General features: G+C 38.9%; 1 protein-coding gene across 8 annotated transcripts in view; it reads left to right on the forward strand.

Moving 5' to 3' along the window:
• Positions 1-21,904, forward strand: part of NEK11 (NIMA related kinase 11) — a 106,964-nt gene extending 85,060 nt beyond the window's left edge. For 4 of the 8 annotated variants that reach the window (XM_048077976.2, XM_013197757.3, XM_013197754.3 and 1 more), the window contains 2 exons: positions 3,760-3,856; positions 20,850-21,902. In XM_048077976.2, the coding sequence (XP_047933933.2) occupies positions 3,760-3,856; positions 20,850-21,054 (302 nt within the window). In that variant the 3' untranslated portion in view covers positions 21,055-21,902. Of the gene's footprint in view, positions 1-3,759; positions 3,857-14,698; positions 18,249-20,849 lie in introns of all 8 variants that reach the window. The other 4 variants (XR_010829246.1, XM_013197753.3, XM_048077978.2 and 1 more) reach the window with 4 other exon arrangements.
• Positions 21,905-25,674: the final 3,770 nt, after the last annotated feature.

Consider the following 25,674-nt stretch of genomic DNA (forward strand, 5'->3'; position numbering starts at 1 on the left):
GCAGCTAAACACCACACAGCCGTTCGCTCACCCTCCCCACTCCCTCTCTGGGATGGGGGAGAGAAACAGGAAAGTGAAGCCTGTGAGTTGAGATAAAGACAGTTTATTAAGACAGAAAAATAACAATAACAATAACAATAATAATAGTATTACTAATAATAATGTGTACGAAACAAGTGATGCACGATGCAATTGCTCGCAACCCGCTGACCGATGCCCAGCCTATCCCCGAGCAGCCGGCCCCCCACCCCGGCCAGCCACCCCTATATATTGTTTAGCATGACGCCAGATGGTATGGAATACCCCTTTGGCCAGTTTGGGTCAGCTGTCCTGGGTCTGTCCCCTCCCAGCTCCTGCTGCACCCCCAGCCTGCTCGCTGGCAGGACAGAGCGAGAAGCCGAAAAGTCCTTGGCCTGGTGTAAACACTGCTCTGCAACAATTAAAACATCAGCATGTTATCAGCGCTCTTCTCATCCTAATCCAAAACATAGCACCCTACCAGCTACTAGGAGGAAAATTAACTCTGTCGTAACTGAAACCAGGACAATTGGGTTTTTAGCAGAAATGTAGGTAGGAATTCCTTTGGGACATAATGTATAGAAGTCTCATTGGCTAATCATAATCATCCTTTGTAACTGTATCTATGAATAATTGTGAGACACAGTATTTCTTTCCCTGCAGAACCTTTCATCTTTCTTCCCTTAGACAAAGTGGGAAGGATGCAGTGAAAGCCTTGAAACTGGTGCTCTGTGACCCAAGAGGACAATTTTGCCCTATGTTTTTCTGTGGCCTTGTATTAGGCTAAAGACTGGGAGAGTATTCATCTTCTAAACATACTTAGAAAGTGCCAGTACTTGGTTTTAAAATATCAATTTTCTTGTTGTTTTGTTTGATTTTGTTTAACGAATTAAGAATGATAAATTGCTTAAAAATGCAAATAGTTTCTTGGCCACTTTTTGAAGAAGCATAGTTACATGTTCTGTGTTGGTGTATGGGTAGGCAAACTGCTGAAAGCTGGGTGCAAAATATGTTATTAATCAAGTAAATTCTTCTAAGAAAATGCCTGTGATTTAGAAGTTGCTGTGGGTTATGAATCATTCTAGGAAAAGTTTTGATGTTTTTCATAGCAACAATGTGAAAAGCTCTTAGTGGTTTTCACTGAGAACTCATTTTTTATGACTAACCACAGCTTTGCAGCATCCTACAATCTGTAGCCCTTGCAGCTACTTCACAGTACCCAGAAGATCATATTTAATGGAGAGAAAGATAGATATTACTTTGTATTTAGAGAGGAGGTTTTGCTTGGCCAACTGCCATGTGGAGAGTAGACAAAGTAAGAATTATTTAGCCTGGAATCCCAGAAAAAAAAAAAAAAGAAAAACAAACAAACAAACAAACAAGAAGGATGTCTTTAATAATGAAATGTCATAGGAGAGGGAGATAAAGTATTGTAGCAATAAATAGGCTGAACCCACTAAGCCGAAAGAGTATGCTGAGCTCTTACCACAATGATATATCCTGTAATAATAGTAATACCAGAATTTAGGTGGAGTCTGTTATTAAATATACTCTGTCTTGAAAGAATGCAAAAATTATATTTTCCTTAGACCACTGGTGCTCAGGGCAAAACTTTTTTTATTGCTTTTGAAGTCTGACAATGATATCAAAGCATAAATCCTCACATCTGGACCCTATTTCTCTACCAACTCAAAGAGGAGTGAGACACCTGGTAAGTCATGAACATTGCTGTGCAGTACTTGAAGCTTCTTCAGCGTCACTCTGTGGATATCTGAGTTCTTCAGTGCTGCTAAAGTAATTGAATGCTTAAAGACCACATTAAAATATGTGGATATGCATGTGTGGTATTAGAGTAAATCATCGGGAAATATATATATATTTATGATGTGTTAAGTTATTGGCTGCTCATAAGAACTGAGCTTGTCATTTTTGATCTTATAAACTATGTTAACTATACCTCAATTGTAATACCAGCTAATTATTAGCCATTAAGTGGTCAGAGAAGTTAAGAAAATATTTTAAAAATTCAAACATTTTTTTCCGTAGCTAGACAATGGAGTCAGGAATCCATTTCTTCTGTAGTCTCTCTCCATGCCTGCTTCCTGTGTTCACTTGTAAAGCTCTAAATCCAGCAGATGCTCACTGCGAGGGATTCAGTCGGGTCCTTCAGGACAGAAAGTTTACTCTCAGTGTTCAAATTTCTATGGTTGGGATCTATAACCATGTCAGACATAGGAGCTTAACTCCTGGGAAGGTTATGATTATGCATTCACGAGAAGCGTTCAGTACTCTCTGGGGGTGTCTCCATTGCTTATAGCGGAAAGGTAGCTGCAAGCTCCTTCTGGCTGTACATGATCAATGTTAATGAAATTCAAGCTAAAACCCAGTGGACTCCAAGCTAAAAACCCATGCCAGGAGGGAAGGGAGTGTCCATGTTGACCAGGCATTGCGTTAACTTGTTCGTGTGACTTTTGGCTTATTCATACCCTATGCAGAACCCTGCTCTGTCTGTTCAGAGCTTGGGAGCTGTGTGCCACAGCTTGCACATTTGCACAGGATGAGTTCCACCATGATATACATTCTCCTCTTTTGGGAAGTGGAATCCTAATACCAAATAATCTGCAAGGAAAAAAAAAAAAGGCAAAAAAAAAAAAAAGCTGTAGGAAAGTGAAAGCTGAAAGCAGGATCTTTATTTTTCCAAACGCAAATAAATTAAAGGAGTATTTAAAGGGAAGGGAAGAACTGAGTAAGTCAAAGAGAAGGATTAACACAGGAGAAAAATGAGCACAAGCTGGCCAGTAAATAAATTTTGGCTTGAAGTTAGAGGACGGATTTTAGCCAGCAGGTCACAGTGAGGCTCTGAAATTGTCTTCCAGTGGAGGCAGTAGGGGCAATAAATAAATAAATCACTAACTTGAACCTGAAGTATTGGTCAGGTTAGGCAGAGGTTTGTGTGATGCAGTGGTGGCATAAAATTGCAGGATATTTGATCTGGCAACCCTGATAGTCCTCTGTGACTGTGCAGATCTGGGTTCCTGTAGATGAAAACCATGGTCTTCTATGACTATTAGGTCATTAAATATTGCAACAACCAACAAGGCAAGTGAAGTGAACAGAAGGAACAGAAAGTGTGTGTGGGGGGTGGATATGCATATGTATATTTCTCATATTCCTCATATGTATATAAATTTGTATTTACATATACATGTATGTATGTATGTTTGTGTATATATATATAAAGGATTTAAGGACTACCTTCATCTGAAAGGAAAAGTGATATCATAAGTCAATTTACTCTCTGATTGGTAAAATACTGTCATTTTACATTTTAAGCAAGCCAAAGGAGAGACTTGACTGTTAGGAAGAAGGTTCTTACTCTTACAAATAAGGGAAAGAACAATGGAGAAAAATAAATATTGTCCTAGTCAACTTCACTTTGTTGAATATTTATCTGTGCCAGCATTTCCTTGGATAACTGTCTTTTCTGTTGTAATGTAATTCTCTGTATGCTACACAGCAGGAAAATTCACATTACAGTTTTGTTGCCTTTGAGCTATAAATCTACATGTCCCTAAGAAAGGAATTGTTTTTAATAGGCATTTAATAATCTAATTCATCTTTAATTAATGTGGCACCTTTTGAGGAACAGGAATAGTCTTCCTCCTCCCGACTGCCCTTGACTATGCAGTAGTACTCAGGGGATGAAGGTGAATAAGGTTGTGTGTCTGCATTGATTTGTAGGCTCGGGAACTGTCACCAGAGTGGCTCCAGGGACCTCCCAGGGATTCAGAGCTCTCAACAGCACTATGGCTGAGACCAAACTGAAACGCATGAGGGAGTAAGTAACATATTTTTGTGTTACCAATATCTAGGGAAAGAGGGGGGATTTGAAAAACAGCAGAACACACTAAATAAAACCATGTGCTGCCCCCCACCCCAACCCCCCCCCCCCAAAAAAAAAAAAAGTTCCTGCAACAACATGAAGTGGATGCTAAGCTATTCTTTCCAAACCAGATGCGTACTTGCCTCAACAGAGGTTGAAGGTTGACTGTCACTTCTGATTATTTTCTTGTAATCTGCACAACTATGTCATCCTTTCCAGTATGTCTTCACTGCTGTCTAGATCATTCTGAACTTCTCTTTCTTTATTAGCTCAACTCATGTACATAAATCAGTTGCTGATCTCCATGTTCCCATCATGTTTGCTCCCCCACCCACACTTCATTCTTGCATGGAAAGGCTAAGGTTTGTTTTCCATGATGATATGCTGTTTAAAACCAAATGTGACTGCTGTTGCCTTTGATTTTCAAATGAGACAAGGGAAGTTACATGTGCAGCTACCTTTGAAACTCTTTGTCTGATTGCTTTCATCATCATTAAAGCCCAAACTTTATTAATAAAGATTTCAGTGTCTCAGTAAAACAAAGATCCATGCTTCCTTTCTATAATGTACTGGTTAATATATCTTGAGCATCTTCCAGTAAATTGTCAGTAATTTCTGGCCTTCCAAGATTTATTACACTAATTTAGATACTGATCTGATAATCATAATGCTATGCATTATTTCTGGACTCAGATTTTCTTTGCAGTGTTGCAACATTCAACTGATTTCAGATTGTAAGCTTTTTTTTAAAAAAGGGCAGTTCTCTGTTGTGTGGGTGGGCAGTGTCAGTTATCTGGTGCATGTTGTCAGAATACAAGTGAGTCCAAACAGTTAATGCTGGTGGTTATTTTTTAAGTGAGTCCACTAAAGAAAATTAATGCAACTGTAACAGCATGGATGGCAATCACTGTGTAAAATACATTACAGTGCAAAATGCGCCATGTATTGAAGAGAAATACCGATCAGATTTACTCCAGGTAGAAGGTTTTCAGTTTTATGGCATTTCAAGAAGCAGCTGTCCCTAGTGTTTCACTTCATGGCTTAGTCTTTACTGTGAAACCAGTCAGCAGGCTTCACGGTCTGCCAGCCTGATTCCTTTCCATTCTCTTTTCTTGGAAAGTACTTTTAAAATTAAAAAAAAAAAAAAAAAAAACACATGTTGCACCAGCTAGTTGCAAGGTGAGTTTGTTTAGTCAAAATGCCCACCTGTCTTCCAGCCTTCACCTTGTGTTCTCACAGTTATAGGATAAACCTTAACCATTTGAACTTCATGGTCATCATCTTTAGGGCTCGGGTATGATTAAATTACTTCTATCAAAGTCTATTTTTCAGTGCTGTTTCTTGGTTTTCACAGTTTCTTGGTTCTAATAGGATCAGCATGTAACAGCAGTTACATAATGAAAAAATTGGGAGTGCTGTTGTATGATCCTTTGGAAATGACATGCCTCAGCATAACTTATAAAACAGTCATATGCTAATGAAAAGGCTGATTAGCTTCAGTAATTCACATTTAATGCATTAAGACCTCACAGTTTTGGAACACTTTCCTAGTCATTTAATTCCTGAATGAGAGCAGTCAGCTGGGTCTGTGGGCCAAAATGCCCACCCAGCTGGCATCTTGAGAACATCTGGCAGACTGTTTCTGTGAGCCATATCTGTGAACCATTTTAAAATTTAATTTATTAAAAACTTGGGGGGTGGAGGAAGGGAGGAAGAGAGGGGCAAGGGGAGAAGGGAGAATGTTTTGGTTTTGCTTGGTGGTTTTTTGTTGTTTTTTTTTTTGAAAATAAGACTGCAGACCTCCTCTTGTGAACTATAGTAGCTAGTTTAAAGAAGTCTATCAAAATATCTACTCAGGTTATTGTTCTTTCTTCTAGATGTAATATGATTGTGTGATATCTGAATATCTAGATATCTAAATATCTAAAGGTGAGCTAGCATGTTAATTGCTTGGAAGTTAGAGTGTTAAGGAACAAGTGAGTGAGCTCAGTACCTAGCACACACATACGCAAGGAGATCTTTGCAAATTCTCACACATGGCCAAACTGCATTTAGAGCACAGTGGAGGATTTTTTAGTGGTAAGAAGCAAGTACATTTGACTGCAGGATGATGCATGTAGCCTTAGCTGCTCTGTTCATTCCTCAGCAAACTTCACATGATGTGTTGTACTTCATCTGCACAGCAGGGCCACTTAGGGAAGGCTTAAATAATTTAGACTTGTGCTATTCAGTTTCACTCAGGAAACCATGGACTTATTTTGGGGTCTTGAGTTGACATCTTCTAATGAAAGAGAGAATATGTTTTTTTGTTGTTGTTTCATAGGAAATGAGTAGCTGGAGTTCTTGCAAGGAAATGGAGAAGAGCAGTGGAAACAATGTGGAAGTGCAGAAATAGAAATATAAAAGTTTGGGATTGGTGCCAAAAACAATAGATTGTGATGAGGGAAACTCTTCTTTCCATCATGAATAGCTCAGAAAGTAATCATTATACCTAAATTTTGCAAATAACATTAATTAAAAAAAAGCTCTTTCATTAGCTCTGATAAAATGGTAGATTCATGTAAAATGAACGTAAGGTTTAACAGCAAATGGGCCTTTAACTATTTTTGACACGTGAATGATGTGGGCTTGCAAACAGCTGCAGCAGGACATTCTCCTGACAAGGTGTGATGTGCTCATTGCTTGAGTCATTGCAGTGTGTTGCACTGAATGTGTTCTTTGACAGTGCAGAGAATTGCTGGATTTCAGAGTGCCAGTTTGGGTAGCTTCTAGTGTATTCTTGTGCAGGGCTTCATACATATATTCATGTGAGAAGGTATCAGGAAGTTGTGCTAAAAGCCTTTACACGAGTGTAGAAGGAAACCACTGATATTCTTGAATAAGGTAGGTAGGTGTCCTTCATCACCTATTTTAAATAAAAAGTTGCTCAAGGCTTAACCTATAGACAGCCTGACAGTGTTTATGATACAGTCACCAGCTTCCTTCACTAAAGTCCCTGAATGTTTCCTGTGAGATTTTTTTTCCAATCCCTATTGCACACCCTGTTCCAACATTTTGAATTTCTGTCCTCTCTGTAAAAGTTATGATAAAATCACCTACTCCGGTGACAATAATTTCTAGCTTGTTATAATTGGTATCAGTACTCATTATAAAGTTTATAGCAGCAGAAATTTACCTTTATCTTTCAAGTGTAGTTCATTCTCTCAGCAAAAATTTCTACCTCAGTGCTAACAATTTCAGTATTAGGATCTTCTACAGTGTTGATGAGAGATCTCAGTTTTCTGAACTAGCTCCTGCAAAGGTTATCTGAGCTTTTTCCTATTATGTTCCTTCACAGCTTTGCCTGCTAATGGTGGGAAGTCAGCCAAGTATATAAATCAGAGTTCTGTGACTCATATCCCTCATATTGGGTTTTTAGGCTTAGGAATCTCGTTAGATGCAGGAAACAGGAGGAGTATTTTCTGTCCTGGCCACCATCTCATTTTCATGGTGGTTCCTATTTCTGACAGTATTGCATGCTGCAGTCTAATAAGCTATACTCTCACATGCTATGTAGAGCCATATTGTCTTCACCAGAGAGATAAATGAGGAAAAATTAGTGGCAGTTCCACTGATGCTCCCCTACAGAGAATTTACAACAATACATATCAGAAGAGAGCCACACTGTTCTTCAGAAACAACTCCTGAATCCAAGCATTTTTTTCCATCAGATCAAATTGTTATACCACCTATCCCTTTCTTCATTTTCTTTTTTTTTTATTTTTTTTTCCTTTTTTTTTTTTTCTATTGAGGTCCATAAAGCTTGGCAAAGCCTTCTTTACACGATATCAGAAGCTTTGTTAGTACTAATTGCATGAAAGATTGGCTTTGTCCCTAGGGAAAGCCTAGAGGAGTTGTAGCAAACACTGGCTTGCATTCTGCCACTGTCTGAAAAGCTTGGTGGACAAAACCAAATGCTTTCTTCAGTTATGAACTAACAGCACTGATAGCTGTTGTAGCTTAGAAGAGGCTAAAGAGGCCAAAATCTGCATAAGAAGAGACAGACCCAGAACATTTAGATGTGTAACTAAAAAAGCTTTTCTGCTTCTTTTCATCTTGCTGTGTCTTACTTCTTTCCAAGTATGTGACCACCTCAGATGGCTCTTCACAGCTCTGTGGAAAGTCTTACGATGCATGCTTGAGATCTGACTGCAGGGTTTCATGATCTAAAATGGAAAAGAGATGGTGAGCAATTAGACAAGTGTGTGCAGAAATCTGTGGAAAAGAAAAAGCCTTATTCAAGTTTTGGTACAGTGATTATATTCACAGTTTCACCTCCCTTTATTAAGGGAGTTTGTTTCCCAAGTGTCCAGTGGGTGGAGGCATCCCTTTGAAACCTTCTCATCACTGTAGTAAAAATTCATTTCTTGGGCTTTGTAAAATGAGAATTTGTGTTTCACAGAGTAAGTCTGGTTTTTTGCATAATTGAATATCTATAGAATAGAATTTATGTCTTGTTCTCTCTGTCCTGAAAATATGAAAAGAAATAAAAATGTAGAAAATGCAGAAAAAAAACTGTTAGTACAGCATACTTTGTGCTCCTTTGTGGAGGTATCCATGAATACATACAATGAGTCATTTTAATAGCAGTGAACTTTAATATGCAATTTAGAATTCAATAAAATGCATGCCAGTAAAAGGAAAAGTCTTTTATGCCCCAATTTTTAAGTAAATTAAAATCCTTTAGCACAGCAGTAAGCACCTCTTTGTCAGTCCCTGAAGTCTTATACACAGCAGCATACCATGATCAGGCAAAAGGCTTCATCATCACCCGCTGAGTGTAAGTAAAGTTGTCTTTCAGAAGTCATAGAGAAAAGGCATTTAGTGATATTTTTATTCTATTCCTGTGAATGCTTATAACACTACTGGCTTAGACTCATGAGCTGTATGCATATATCCTTCTTTTGCTTGTGACATTGACATCAAATGTGGCATTCATCTTAAAAATTCAGAAAGAAAGGTCATACTGAAGTGATTGAATAGGCAGTGGATATTCTGTAAGATCAGTAGTCCTAAAATGCCTAAAGCATAGAAGACTTTGTGTACATTTATTTCCACATATTTTTGAAGTATTGCTGTAAAAAAACTATTTGATTTAGTGTTTTATTAGGTGTTGGGTGGACCTTCATCAGGACCAACTCTTAGCCTACTGAAACTGGTTTTGTTATTGACATCACTGAAGACATCTTTAGGTGAAGCAAAATGCAGTAAATATAGAAAAGTTAATTGGGGTTTTAGACTAAAATTAAAAAATCACAGAGACCTTGATTGCTATTGACTGACATGTTGAAGGAATCATGATGTAAATAAGCATGAGGTCTAAGATGTTTTCCTGCAGGCAAGAGACAAATTTGGTATTGTCATTGGCTGAGCTACGGCTGATTTTTGCAGCCAGGTAGAGGATATTATTCTGGAGGATATTGATCCTGTAATGTTTTTGAGCATGAGATTTCCTCTTATACACACTTCAGCTACTCTGTTCAACACTCCATTTTCTGGTAGTAATTTCTGTGTGGTGATCCCAAGACAGCTTATAGCATAATAGTAGCTTTTTGCTTTCCATGGGCTAAGACAAAATATTAGTTTCATATCCATCATCCTTGCCACAGGTTTTCTCACACCTCAAACCTAGTTCAAAGACCAGTCTCCATCTCTTAAGTGTTTAGGGCCTGGTAGGGTCCTAATCTCCAGGACTCCCCTAGGATACTCTCTGGGTTCTTATTCAGTCTGCATGCACATAGCATTTTATCCTCACATCTGGAACAGTGTGATGCCTGGTATCCAGTTGCATCAAATTACATCTTCAAGATTAGAGTGGTAGGTCTGGAGAGAAGTGAAATTGTGTAAATCTTGGAAAATCCATTATGTTCATTTAGACTTTGCCTAGCTTTCATACAAGAAATAAATCAAAATATTTGATTAGATCCAATTTTCTCTAGAAATAGTTCATTACTAGTGGCGTCTCCTTTTCTGCCTAATGCACGCAGAATCACACAGAGAGCAATGGCAAAATAATTAGCAAGCCTCAGGTTTCACACATGCAGGTTGAATGTGTGTTTCTGTGCTGTAACGGGAAGTTCTGTATTGTTAAGTTGGAAATGATATCGTCTTTAAAACAGTCAAGAGCACTCATCCCACATGCCCAGAGTATTATCGTTGTTTGCCTTCAATTTTAGTGGCTGTTCAGTTTTAGGACCTCCTATTATTCTCAAGAAGGTTTCATCCTGGAGGTGTCTGTTGGAAGGAAAAGAGGGATGAAGCAAAAGTTGTGCTGGTTCTCCAATGCATCTGAGCTAAGCGAAAATTGCAAGTGATTCATAATTTGTTAGATGGGGATGTACTGATTATATAGATTGTAATGTGCAGCCCTGCCAGCTATGGGCAATGTAGGAACTGAACAGATGCTACTGACAAGTATTTGGCAAGAACAGTGTGTTTTTACCATTATTTTTGTTTGCTTTTGGAGATAATGTGTATGTATCTCTCCAGTCTGATTTTGGAAAATGGGATTACATTTTGAAGTTGCAGATCACTAATGCAAATGGTCTTGGAATTTTTACCCAGTCTGTAGAATAGGACGTGTGTTGGCTTCTCTGAAGTTGTCTCCAGTACAAAACCTTCAGCCTTGTAGCGTAAATTAAATCAATACTAGGTTATTTAGAATCATAGAATCACAGAATATCCCAACTTTGAAGGGACTCACCAGGATCATCAAGTCCAACTCCTGGGGCCACAAAGAACCACCCAAAAATCAGACCGTATATCTGAGAGTGTTGTCCAAATGCTTCTTGAACTCCAGCAGGCTCGGTACCATGACCACCCTGTTCCAGGGCCCAACTACCATTTGGATGAAGAGCCTTTTCCTAACATCCAGCCTGGCCCTCCCCTGTCACCATTCCTTCTGATCCTGTCACTGTCACCAGAGAGAAGAGCTCAGTGCCTTCCCCTCCACTCCCTCGTGAGCTGTAGACCACCATGGGGCCTCCACTCAGTCTCGTCTTCTGTGGGCCGAACAAACCAAGTGACTTCAGCCACTCCTCACACTTCTTCCCCTCTAGACCCTTCACCATTTTTGTAGCCCTATTTGCTACATGTCATAAAACTGGCCACAAATGTTTAGTTTCTTCATTTGTTGTCCTAGTAGAGGTGCCAAAGACTGAAGTCCCAGTTCAGCAAAGTAATTCAGAATGTGCATAATATTAAACACAAGTAGTCCTTTGTCTTCAGAAAGACAACAGATGCTTAAAGTTATGCAAATATTCAACTGCCTGGCTTAATCAGGCATTGAACAGAGTAGCCACAAAGGAGGATATTCACAGCGCCCAGTTTTAGAAACCTTTCCTGGGAGCCTGCAAACTTCTCTGGGCTCTCTGTGTGGAAAGACACAGGATAGTTCAAGACATATGTTGTAAGCTCCTATTCTGAATTTCCTTGGAAAATAAATTTCATTTCTGTCATGCTGGTGCCTAAGGTGGTAGCCAACTAAGGTAAGTGTATAAAGTTAGGGTGGGTGACCATTCACTGTGCTTTTGCGGGTACTTTCATTTCTGGAGAGTCATAGATTATTCTTTGAGAAGCTTATACTGCTCCTTTCCATCCTACAACTGGGGATGGGAAGAGCATGCCAGCTGCCAATGCCATCACTTCAGCTGTTCTTAGCAGCTTTACATTTGGTGTGATTCACTTTGAATACATAAAGAGAATGAACTTGGTAGAGGATCTATTAGCTGATATACAAAAGGGTACAATTAAACTGTGATGTACCGGGATGCTCATCCTGGTGCTCCGCTTGCCTGTTATTGAGCCTCAGGTCCAACCCTTGAAATGTGTAAGATTTTGTGAATTTACTTGGATACAGACTTTTTTTTTTAAACTTGGAACCAGACTTTTTCAGCTTCTTTACTGAGCTGCATTTCATAAATCCATGAGCCATTCTGTTATCCTGAATTTCTAAGGATTTTTTTTAAGTGGAGAGTAATGTCATAATTGGTTTAGCAGTAGAGAGTTTTCATCCAGTCTGAAAATTGTATTCCAGTTATAAAACACATAATTATAAGTATAGACTCATTCATTTTAAAATGTCAAGTATCCCCAAACACTCAAAACATTACAATTATACTAACACACCTTTTTGTTTTGCACAAAAAGCATGATTTCCCTAGTTTCTCATGCTGTGCATACATAATACATAGATTGAGCTGTTCTGTTTTGTAGTGCCTTGATTTCGTCAATAGTTTCCAAATGCGAGAATGATCTCATGTGACGTTAATTATATAGTCTGTTTTCAATATAGAAACACTTGCAGAATCTTGGCAGTGTTTGCTAGATGCAGCACAGTGACCTTGGAAGGTTCACAGAGGCCCTTGGAAGTAATACAGGTAGTGAATACACAAAGGGCTTTCAGCAAACCGTTGCTAGGACTGCTGATGTTTACTGTTTCCTGTATTGTTTTTGTCCTCATCTGCTTGCAACTGCAGTAGTGTAATTATATGGAAGAAAAATCAGTCCATTTCCTTCTTTCCTTAACCATTTTTTTCCTCAGTCATCATACAACGATTTCTTTCTTATACATCTGTGAGTCGTTAAGGTATACATCTCATATTTCCATGTGGAAGGAGGTGAGCAATGCAGAGCTGGTATAACAAAAAATAGCTCACAGGGTAAAATAGCAGAGAGCTGGGCAATGTGCAAACCATCCCGTGTGAAAGAGAGGTTAGCAGACCCGAAACACCACATTTCTCATGGCTCCAAAGGAAGCAGCCGCCACTTCTAAGGGTACAGCAGCCACAGGGGTGGCTTTTTCACAGGTCCATCTCCTTCTTCAGTGAAGCTCCCTGCTGAGCAGCTTGTTTTCCTGAGCTGTGGGCCTTCAGGGTGTAAAGATACCAAACCATTTGCAGTGGAATCATTAACCAGACACGGACAAAAGTTATTACAAAAACAGAGGATACTAAGACTTAAAACACCTAACCTAGCTCTTAGTTGTAAGGTAACACATACATCTTCATTAACATTTTTTCTGCAGAAGTATGATTTTGATCCTGAAGAGAAGAAGTAATTACTCTGGTTTGGTAATGTTTCAGAGCAAGTTTGGGTTTTGGCTCTGTGAGTCTACTAGGTGAAACAAGTTATTTAGATACTACATTATGATTCCTGTGTTTCTGTAAGTGTTAATAGAAATCTTCATTAGTCTTTTACAAGACATATTTCCAGGCAGTTAGATGCAGTATTATTTGATTTTCCAAGAGATTTGAGACAGAGGAATAACCAGGGTCCTGTTTTGAAAAGTGCTTAGGCATCATATATTTATTATTTGTGAGGGGAAAAAAGGGACTAGACCTCTATCTGCCTCTTTAAATATCTCAATAGCTTTACAGAGCTTGTCTTGTCCTGATGGAGAGCTAGAGGAAGTTGAATGCATAAACCTTCCAAGGCCTTTCTGAAAATCATAGGTCTGTTGTCCATTGTTGGAAATTCTTCTTCTTTTCTCTCTAGTATGAAGTACTAATTGACTTGTGTGGCTCTGCCAGAGACTCTTTGGATGTTGTGATGCTGGTGAAAAACAGGATATTGTTTAAGATAATTTTGTATATTTACCCACTGAGAACAGGATTGGCACGGAAAATGGGAAATGCTGAAACAGTTTGAATAGGCTCATAGAGTACTTCTTTATTCATCATGAAATTTACTTTTTTTTGCTTCTTGTTTCACTGAAAAATCAAAGCCTTTTTTTCAGAGAAATGTAAGACACCATGTGTTGTTGTGTATTGTCTTGTTGTTGTTGTTGTTGTTTTTTCCTGTGGGAAATTGATTAGGCACACAGCTCCAGAGGGAGAGAAATACTCTGCTGAAATTCCTGCTATCTCCCACTGAGTCATGAAGTCTATTTTAGATCAGTGAGGATTTGGCCTATAATTTCCACCAGTTCCTCCCAGAAGAAAAGTTTTATCCCTAAGTGATTGGCCTATGATAGTATTCCACTTGTTCAGTCATTCATATTCAATGAAGATTTAAATGCTCAGTGTAAATTAATTCATGGGGTAAGTTTCTTGGGGGTTTTGGCTTAGGTATTGTGCATAAAGTACAAAGCAAAAACCAATTTCCCCTTCTCACAAACTTTATTCTGATTTCAGTAGTTAGTATTCAACTAACAGCTCTAAATTCTAATTCACAGTTCTTCCAAGAGCTGGTGTCAACTTCAATTACTATTTTACAAATTCATTTATCTCAGAAAATGAAATGCATGGAGAATATTATTGTTGATATTTCTTCAGCTGTGTCTGCAGCTTTAAATAATAAGATTCTTCTTATCTCATGGGAAAACATGTCCTAAATATGCTTTAGATTTTGCAAGTCTTTGAAGTAGGACATCAGAGAGTTTTGTTTGCAATCAAATTAAGATGCTTTAATTCAGGAATTATGAAGTAATTAAGGATGAATTATGAAAATTATCATTGTGCCTTCAAGTGAAGAAATTTTCATTCAGCAGTAATACGATGAAAGTCAAAGTCCATTGAGGCTTGAAGGTGGAAGGTAGGGGCTAATCTTAACAATTCAGATTTTATTTTACTACCTTTTTATATAATAATTCTTTCCTTTTTTTTTTTTAATTTTAATATGCACTTTTCTTAGACTTTGCTATACCTGCCACATTCCCAAGACCAAATATATGTCAGCTACAACTAGAAAGTGCCCTACCTTTAGAAGTAAATTCCTAAAAAATAAATCATGGAGCTTATAATGCACCTCTATTTGCAGGTCTCCAGGGGTCTTTACAGAGCAACCAACAATCTTTGCGGCAAATGAAGTTTTGAACCCAGGAGAGTTTCTTTCAAGTTCCAGAGAAGCTGTAGTGATTCAGTCAGTAATGTCAATATACTGAATGAAGAGAAGATAACTTGAGAGAACAAGGACCTTTTGTGTTGTAATTTAGTTAAACCTATTTACTGAACCACGAGATGCTGTAGCAGATACTCTTAAGATTTTCTAGTACAGTTAGAAAACAGTATTTTGTATGAGATGAAAGATGTAATTTCCTGATTGTTTTTCAGAAAGTTATTTCAGGAGATAAATATAACAATCATTTTCACCAAGGTTCATGTTGCTAATGTTTAGCTGCAAAGTGGCAAGATTGCACTCTGTTGTAAATAGAAATATAAGGTTAATAAATGAATGTTTAGAAAGCATGTTCAGGGACAAATCAGAATAGGATGTATTGGTGGGAATCCTAAATAACACTGCTGGACTCCATGAGAGTACATTTGACTTACGGAGAATTTAGTGAAGTCTTCTGAAATTATTATTTCAAAGATCTCTGCACAGGCTTTTATGCCCCATGAGCCCTAATCACAATAGATTTGCCTCCTACTTTACAATATGCTTGTCAGAGTAGGATGCAAACATCTGAAAGGATAAATGAATGCCCACTTGGACAGATATTCCATGTCCAGAAAGCTTATTTTTTTTAAGGTTGGTATTGAGGTAGCTGTGAGGATTTATAAACAAATAATTTTACTGTGGTTGACTTAGGAGCTGCATGTTAGTCGTCTGCTATAGGAGAGATGGTATGTTGTTGCTGATGTCTGATCCAGGGGGACTTCCATGGTATCTCTCTGGTGTGCTCAGTTGTGACTTGTGCAGAATGTGGTGGCTCAGCAACTGTCGAGCCTCCCTGCTCCCAGGAATAACCCACACCACCACTCCCTGAAGCACTAGTGAAAACGCTCTGTGAAAAGTGCTCCTTCCCTCTGGGGATGGAAGAGGGAGAGCAGAACAGTTTTAAATGATAGTTGCTATCATGCTGAATGACATTCTCAAGTGAGAAGCTGAAAACCCCCTTAGCTGCTAATTTGTGTCACAGTTATCCTTTAAGGCAGGCAATGACAAGCTGTTGAGAGATATTAACCCAGCTGCTAACGCACATGGAAGAGTGCAAACTCAAGCATTAATCTTGTTTTGTGGCTTTTGTCGGTGCTGCATAAAGGTAGGTGTATTGTAATTGATCTCCAGACCAGAAAAGAAACATTAATACATAGCTAGTAGCAGTATAGTCAAAATAAAGGCCCGTGGGATAATAGAAAATTCTTTGTTCACCCAGGGAAAGATTTACAACTTCATCAGCCAGTTGAGAACACAACATTATATTGCCAAATTTTAGTAATTTTGCACTGATGTGTAGGAAATCACCAGATATCCTGATAAATTCACTTGAGCCCAGATCTACTAAATGACTTGGCACATTTTTAGGCACAGTTAGACACCCTGAGTACAAAATTGCGGTTCTGAAGGCTCCTATTCAGCTCCCCTCTAACACTGGCAGTGAGTCAAAGCACTAAGTACCTATGATTTAGCTGATATTGATACTGCTTCTCACATGCTCAGAAGCACCTTATCCTTGATAGAACCAACTGCTAATCTCATGCCAAAACCATATCATTAGCCACAAATCAGATATCTGTCTGCCTGTGTGGCCTTTGAGCCTTGTTCTAGTTAATTTTCTCTAGGCTTAGGTTTTGTGCTGAACAGAAGCTGGCAGCATGAGGCTTTTTATTCCAAAGCACAGCTTCCAGGGATGACAGTGTGGAGTCTGGCAATATCTGCTATCCAGCCAGTAGGCAGGTGGTCAGAGCGTGCCTCCACGCTATGGAAGTCCCCAGCCCTGTTCCACCTCTGCCTGGAGCATTAGGGCTGCCCTCTGCAGACAGGAGGAGTGAGGGAAGTTGGGCTCACTGTTGAATTTCTTGCCGTTTGCAGTGAGAAAGCAGACACACAGGGCACTCGCGTACACGTGGTAACCTGGATTTCAGTCCCAACGACTGAAAGACTCCAAGGACTGCTTGCACTGTTTTATCCAGGGACTGTTTCATGCAAATAACATTTGCACACACCTCCAGTGTTGTCCCTGGTTCTCAGCCTGTCCAGAGTTATCCTTCTTCATCCTTTTCTGGCCCACCTACTTTTATACAAATCAAAATGAGGGTGAAGGAGAGTCCTTATTTCCCCAGTACCCCTGGTGATTATGGTACTTCTACTGCCAGGTTTCTAGGTCTCTGGGTGAAACCTCTAACCAGGGATAAAAGGGAACAAGTGGGTACCCATGTGATCATGTCAAATTGCTGCAAGTCCTGCATGGGAAGAGGTGCTTCCAAACTTTACTAAAGCCAGACAGGCATCAGATTTGACATTTCCCTTTCTTCAGTTGTGGTGGGCTGATGTTTTGCATGGATACTTTTCTGGGGTGTCTGCATTGTACAGGGAGCTTAGGGTTCAGCCAGAGAGCTGTGAATGCTATTGCATGAATGAGGTGCCTGAAAGTTAGGAACTGCAGGGCTCAAATGCCAGCAAAGAATCCCTTGGTATATGTATGTCTTTGTGACTCAGTGAAGCAACACAAAAGCTGCTCATGAGCTCGTTTGCACAAGGAGATACCTGAGGAGATATCTGAGATACCACATTTAAGCACATAGTAACTTAACATCCTGGACCAGCTCCTTGGATGGTAGAGGCTGACGTAACTGCTTTGATTTCGGCATAGTGAAAAGCAATTTAGGACAGTGTGGGATGGGGTTCTGGCCAACAAAACTTGTCTGAGTAATGCAACCCCAGATGTCGAGTATCCCCTTAGCTTGTGTAGCTGCACTGAGAAAGGGATCATGGCTCATTTTGAGGGGAAAATAGTGAGTTTGTAGGTGTGTGAGCTATAACAAGAGTAAATACCAGATAATCAGAAAACATGGGATCTCTGTACTGGTTCTCACAATGCATTCAGAAGTAAGGCTTTTAGTTATTTCAGAAGTGTAAATGCAGGTGTTCCACACCTTCTGTGAAATAGGAGCTATGAATAGAAGGGTAGCAAAAAATCCCTAATTATGCCTCTGTAGGTCTTAACATGGATGGAAAAATAACCACTAGCACAGGATCAGGGCTGTAATGGACAAACCTTGCTTTCTAGGAAGTCATTTACCCCTCCACCCCCCACTGGTATACTAAAAGATTCAGTCAGTAATGTCACTTTAAAATTTACTGTCTTAGCTTCTGCTTTTCTGTCCCCGTCACAGAAAATGTATTATGTGGTAGCGGACTCACATTAATGCAGCTTTCAAACCCAAATAGAGTCTGATGTGTTCTTTTGTAAAAGGAGGTTATAATTTTTGTTACCTACGCCTTAATTTTCAACCTATGAATACTTTTCCCTAATTTTATTGTATCAGCAATTATACGGATTAGCTAATTTGCATGTTCTGCCAAGCTAAACTGAAAAGATTCCAGTCTGCAGGTCACTTTTATTAACCAAAGAAATACTCCCAAGGTATGTGTTTGCTTAATTTTTCATTTTTAAATAGAAAGGACTGACAAAAAATGTATTTGTTTAGGAGGGAGGGAAGGGGGTCAGTAAAGGCACTAATGAAGCAGTAGTTGTTTCAAGGTAGCTTCTCAGGTATTGATTTTTAACCATTGAAGAGAAATATAATATTTATGTTGAGGTTTGATGAAGAAATGTACATTATTTGACAAACAAATCCCTATTTAGCTTTCTGTACTAATCTAATCCTTAGGTTGCCAGACTCTGGCAATTGATCACTTTCAGCAGTTTGTGTTTTTCCCTAGACAGAAATACTGGGAGAAAAAAAAACAAAAAAAGAAAAAAAAAAGAAAAAAAGTCAGTTTCTAGTTATGGGAAGCAGGACTGAGTCACATTTGAACTTGTGGAGTGTCCAGCCCAGCCCCATGGCTTCTTACACTGGGTCTCAGCTGCCTCTGCTGCCAGTTCCCGACCTGTCAGGAGCCAGCAGGACGTATATATAGTGTACAGACAAAAGGTGAACCACAGCTGGGTATGCCCAAACTGCAAAACAGTGACAGCAGGCGGGATGTGAGGAGAAGTGCTTCCTCCTTGTGAGATCAGAGCAGTCGTCAAGGCTCTCTTTCAGGAAAGAAAATGTATTGGGTATATTTTATCAGCTGTGGGTCCTACTGTTCTTAATGTTAGGATTTTTCAGGAGCCTTGCTAATCCCGTATAAATACTAGGTAGCTCACTGCTGGGATGATAAACGTGACAGGTCCCATCCTGGGACAACTCTGGGGTCCATCTTCCCAGTTTATCATAGTCTAAATTTATAGAAAACAGCATGTAACAGGAAGTTAGTGGAAGGGGAACATAAGCACAAATATTCAGGCTGAAATGTTATAAAACTATACAGCGAATTTCCTAGTAACTCCTTTTTGTCTAAAAGAATTTCCATGAAGCAAAGTGGTAAGGGATCAAATGTTTTCACATGCTAGAGACACAGTATGTTTAATCCTTGAAAAATGCACTACAGCATTAGAATCACAGATATCATCAGGGTTTTTTTGTTTGTTTGGTTTGGTTTTTTTCTGTAGGTAAGAGTCATTTTTCAGAGAAACATTGTTAGCTACACTAAGAAGCTTTACTGAAGAGGTCTCCATGCCACAATAGATTTCCTGAAAAAGAAATGATTGCACCACCCAAATGCTCTTGAAACTCTAGCAAAATGCTGGTGGGAGGAAAGGCTGCTTACCGGAACTTTACCTAACCAAAACAAGATGTTTTTCAATACAAATTGCTGATGTCTCCGTAAGGAGATCCCAGTTAGTCCAACTCACTTCCTGACTAAGTGAAGGGCATCGTTACCTCTGGAACTTGCAAGTTCGACACTAAAAGAAAATCAAATCTCAACTGTCCTAACACAAAAAATCAGTAAAAGAAAAAAACAGGGATAAGGCTGCACAGCCAGCCATGCCATTTGTATGTCAGCATTACACTGCATTGTGGTGCCATTGCATCCAGTAATTGGCTCACACCCTTGAATTTCTTTGATAAATCACACTTGAGCTGTTTTTGAAATCCGTTCATCCCAAAATTCTCTCACCAGCTATATTCTATAAATTCTTCCAGATAAGTACCATAAGGTCTGTATAGCACCGCACAGCACGTTTGCCATCAAACCCTCTTGCTTGATGCCATTCAGGGTCCCAGTCCTGCCGTGGACATTGTATGGATTGGCACCATTGAGATCCAGCAGGAAACTGGAGGAAAACTGTCTTGGTGTGCTTGTGACAAAGCAGGTTTGTTTAAACAGGGAAGAGAACACAGTTCCTGTGGCAGACTTATGCAAAGAGACTTTCTGATATGCTGAAGGAAAATTACTCCGTTATTTTCATCAAAATATTATGAACCCACCTCTGATTGGAATGTTTTACATTACTCAGGGCTTGTGACATATGAATTTAAAGATGTTTGCCTTTAGAAAAACAAGTTCTGTTCATTGTCTTGCAGTTTTCAACTGAATCTTTATAAATCAACATTAAGTTCCTGTGAGTGTACTCTTTGTCACTGAATTACAGACCTGTCTGCTGATAAAAGGATAGTGCTGTAGGAAAAGACAGAAAAGTCAGTTAGCTCATGCTGATCTGGTACAACAGGTTCCTTGTTATTAGATAGAAGCTAAAATAAAGCAATGAATTCTGAAATGTGTTTGTTCTCATGAAAGGCTGCTGGTTTATGGCTGAATAGGGTTGCTTCTCTTGGTTTTGATGAAATACAGAGGCAATAATATATGGGTGTATACTGGAGTTGCTGTGGATAAAACACTATGGCAGATTTGGTGTGAAAATGGTTTTGGTTTTTAGCAGTGATGATGTCTGCATGTCCCATGACTTACTATGGCCAGGTTTTTACTCCTGGGCTATTTGTATAACACCGCCATAGAGAAAATGCAGAGGAAATTTGAAATTCTTGTACTGTCAGACAAATAAGGTGTATCCTTATAAGATTTTAATCAAAAGTAGCCACAACATTTAAAAAAAAAAAAAAGTTATAGCAATTGCTTGTATTAATATATAATTGAGATAACTTTGACTTGACCTTTGTGTAATATTTATTCTTAGATCTGCCATCCAGAAGCTGGGAGCAGAGGTATTTGAGAAAGTGTACACCTATCTGAAGCAAGCAAGACAGCAAAAAGCCAGTGAGGAGGAGATCAGGAGATACCTGGAGAAAATGGTTTCTAGAGCAAGTGACTGCTTTGAGGTGGATCAGCTTCTCTACTTTGAGGAGCAGCTACAGGATTCGGAAGCACACCTTCAGCTGTAAAATGTTTGTCAGTAACAGTGCGGGAAGCAGAAAAGAGGACTAAAAGTGGCGAGCTGCCTTCTTCAGGCCAGCAAGCAAATCCTAGAGGTATGTGGAGGAAACTACTGAGGGTGACTCAGTACAAAAATAGGTGGGCAAACTCTTGGGGAGTCCAGTCTGTACAGTGAGATATGGGTAAATATGGTATCATTTGCAGGGGCAGGAAGAAAACCAGTTGGTGGCAGTGGAGTGGGGGATTCACAGTTGTCAACATCCCCTTTTCACCACTAAGAGCATTAAGAAAGCTGTTCTCCTGGGCACTGGCCAGGCTTAATCCTGCACTCAGTCACTGGTGAAGCTGCCTGTGATGGAAATGGTGCAGGATTAGACTCCAGCTGCTGTTGATTCCTATGCTAACCGGTCGTCATGGCATTTAAGCACATCTTTTTTGTACTTTGGCAGACTTACCCTTGAACACACATATCTATGCATTGGGCTGCTCAGCCAGAAATTGTCTTATCGTTCATTGTTCAAAAGACTGCATTTAATCCATGTGCTTTCCAAAGGAACTGTACCGATACAAGCATGCATGTATAATTATATACATATATGCATATTCATCTACATAGAGATAGGTGTGTATATGCATAGAGACAGAAAGGTGTTTGGCCACATCATCATATATGTTTATGTGTATATAGACAGAGACACGAGGCCTGAGCTGTAGATGACTGTGGTAGCTAGGAATCCTTATTGTGGATTCTGAGAGTTTTAGATCAAATTCACTGTACACAGATGGAACAATAAACTTTTAACAAACAATAAACAATTTTTTTGGCTTGTACGTGGACATTGGTTTTTTGTTTGTTTTTCATAGCATTTATATTCCTTTCTTCATATGCATCATACGTTTGCTGATTTCAAGTATATATCATGCTCTGATACCTGATTATTTCCTTCTCCCTGTTCCTTCTTTATTCTGCATTCTGAGCTCCTTCATCCATCTACGTAAAACTCTAACAGAAAATAAATTGGTATGACATAGAAGAATCTCAAGTGAATTGTGGACCAAGTTTATTTCAGGCATCTAGCCATTACCTTTGTTTTCTGCTTTTGTGCCACAACTCTTCAAGTACTCAGGGACTGAATCAAATAAATGAATGTAAATTCATAATGTAAATATCAAAAAATGTTGCTGCTTGACTAGGGCTACAACTAAGGATAGTGGGATTGATAGTAAATTAAGCAGTATTACTGATCCATCTTTTTGACGTGTTTTAAAAGACTCAAAGGGAAAGGCAAGTAGTCACCTTAATCTATCTCAGCAGCAACCCAAGCAGCAGAATCAAAGGACATGCCCAGCTAAGGAAGATGTGGCACTACACTTCCAACCAAAGTAACGGAAGATCCTGACACATCTGACTTCAGCTTCTGTTGGGAGTACATGGTGTAACAAACTGGAGGCTGAAATCCAACATGACGTTCACTGAGATAGGGAGACTTATTTTAATTCCATGTGGTGGTTCAGATCCCACAGGAGAGGCAGTCTGAAGCACAGATTCTCAGTCAGGCTTCAGTTTTTGTCCTTCTCAGTGTTGTGTCTGTGTACTTGGTTTCATGTTTTTTACACACAATGTCATTTAAGGACACTTAAAAAAAGAAGACGAGTGCTTGGCTATTCCAGGGACTAATCAGTTCAAAAAGCAAAAAGTAAGTGGCATATGGTGGGAATAATCTCAGTGAGATACAGCCTTGACTATTGCATTTACCTCTGGCTATGATTCAGACCAATTTATCAAAAAAAAATCAAAAAACAAACTCTGTAAGTAATCAGTTGCTATTTATTAATGAGCAATACCTCATCAGACTTTTTCCTGGAGCATGCAAGAAAAAAAAACTGCACAGGAATGGGTTGAGCTCTCTAGAGCAGTCAGGCACCAGGGAGATCATTAAAGGGCAACCTTTAAAGCCTGGAAAGCATGGTTTAGCCATGCAGATTACCCTCGGGGAAGTGGTTGCTCTCTGATGAGCAGTACATTTGCTTGTTGCACACAAGGAAGGAATCATAGCATCTTTTACGGTTACTCAGTTGCTTTATTCTCCCTGCAGGATATGACCTTCAAATTATCTGAGAATCTGGAGGTTACTGCTTTACTGGTTATATGCTTCAAGCTGTGTTTAGGTTTTGGTGTTGTTTTTGTTTGTTTGTTTTTCCCCTGTCAATCATATGACAATTACGCAACATGGTATGCATGTTAAACTCAGCAGGGGGCTTTTTGTCTTTGAGCTGTAGCAAGAGCATAGCAGTAAGTCCCATGGGTTTGAAAGAGATTCTTGCATCTCTGTTTAAATTGAGGGTCACTTTCAAAAAGCACTAGGTGGCATTATATGCCTTTGTCTCTAATCCAGGGCTTGCTCACAGATCAAAGCTATCTCGATTCAAGGACATAACATAGTTTGGGCTATGTTTTATTTTTAGGGATTTTCATAATTTGTTGCTTACAAAGAGCACAAACTCTCTGCTGAATACATTATGGAGTGTTTTGAATAGCATGCCTGCGACTATATTTTTGTAGTAGAATTAGCAATGTGTTTGTGAAAAATGTCCTACATAATAATTATAAGCACACTTGAAAACAGTCTTGAAGTCCCTTTGAAAATGTTTTCTTTGTGTTATTTTCTAGATGGTTTCTTTATTCCCTTGAAAACAAAAGATTTCAGTCCTGAGAATCTGGGCACTTCTACAATTGCTAACAGTACAAGTCTAGAAAACAGAAGCAAAATCTTGAATCAAGATGTAAGCATACTCAAATAAAGTAATCAAGGAATTGAAAAAAAAAAAGGCAAAACTACTCTTATCTTCTAGGCCTTTGCAGATTGCATCTGCTCCAAAGTTCTCAGCAAATTGTTGGGCTTTCCAAAGAGCCCTGAAATTGCATAACCCAGGTCACAACCAGTTCTCAGGGACAATGAGGTCTATCCCCTCTAAAACTTTATAAAACTCATCGAATGTCTTCTGTCATTCTGTCTTTGGTATCCTGGGAAGAGGATATACATGAGGAGTTCAACTCAATTCTGCAGTTTATTAACCCTGTTCTGTAGCTGGGTTTTGGGTTGCTTTTAGTGGTGTTTAAAGACCTTTGAGTATTCTCCTGCACTTATGCAGCTGCACAGTAAATAGCCGTCAGTGGAGATTTTGCATGCTATCCCCAAACTTGCAGAAATGGGCATGTGAGACAAATATTGTGACACAGAACAATTTATACATCTTGGTGTAGAGAGATTGGTGCCACACTGCCAGGTAGACTGAGTCTGTTGAGCTTAGTGAAGGTGCATTTGATGCCATGCTGATAATCTCTGTATAAGGTTATTAGTTTTAATTATTTTTCTGTAATCAAGTGTACTATAAAGAGGATAGTGAATTTTGAATTAACAAAAGAAGTATGGAACTCAATCCTTGGAGATCAGTAAGTCCTTAGAAATGGAAAAGGTCTCAAGAAAGCGGGAGCAGACAAAATGACTACTGCATCACAAAGTCCATTAAGCAAAGGTCTTGCTCCATCAGACTGTAAGCAGGCCTCACTCTTCTACAAACAAGTCCATGTACAAAGATGGAAGTGCAGAGTCTTTTTCTAACCTAATAAAACATTGCTGGAAGGGTAGAAATAAATCAAATTCATCATGTTATATTGGGATTTATTAGGCAAATGCAACAAATCACCATAAAAGAAAGAAAGGAAGAAAGAAAGGAATGAAGAAAAAAAATAAGGAAGAAAGGGAAGAAAGAAAGAAAGAAAGAAAGAAAGAAAGAAAGAAAGAAAGAAAGAAAGAAAGAAAGAAAGAAAGAAAGAAAAACAGAAAAAGAAAAAGAGAAAGAAAAAGAAAAAGGGAAAAAAAATAAAGCACCCTCTTCCTAAAAGATCAGATCTTGTATAAGATACGTTTTAATTTACAGGTTTACTCTGCTTGCTGGGGAAAAAGGCTTATGATGAAGAAAAGACTGAATCCCTATCTTTTATATATAAAATGCATTTCATACATGAAAATGTATATGAAATAAAAGCAAATTGACTTCCAGCAAAATCCCACTGTTGGTATTTAGCAGTAGACATATCGAAAGAAGAGGATGGTTAGTATCATGGATCTTCAGTAATAAAGAAGCAACAAAAGAGCAGCTGGAAGTAAATGTAAGAAAATAAATTTAAAGACATTAGATTGCTGTGGATAGGGCTTCATAAAAGGTCCCATTTGACCTACATATTTGTACCAAAAGCTTCAGAAGCATCAGGCAACCTCCCTGCTTTTTTATTGACTCTCCTAAAGATGCTACGATCTGTATTACTTGATGCGGAGATATTGCAAACAAAGGAAGTGTGGTGAATAATTATTTAATGGTTTGGGGCCTTGAGCCTGGTAAGAGAGTGCTTGGACTATAAAGAAAGAAAGAACATTTGAGTTTTTTCATAAGAAGTAGAGTTGTCAACATCTTGTCCACAGCTGGATTAGGAGGCAGACTAATTATACTTGTCACAGTAAACGAGAAGTCCTTTCTTAGAGGTGGCTGGCTTGCCAAATAATCCCTCACTAGGCCCCAGAAGGCATCTCTCTATAAGATGAATTGTCAGAGGTTTCCAGTGTCTG

The sequence above is a fragment of the Anser cygnoides genome, chromosome 2 (assembly GCF_040182565.1).
Source record: "Anser cygnoides isolate HZ-2024a breed goose chromosome 2, Taihu_goose_T2T_genome, whole genome shotgun sequence".
NCBI lineage: Eukaryota > Metazoa > Chordata > Aves > Anseriformes > Anatidae > Anser > Anser cygnoides.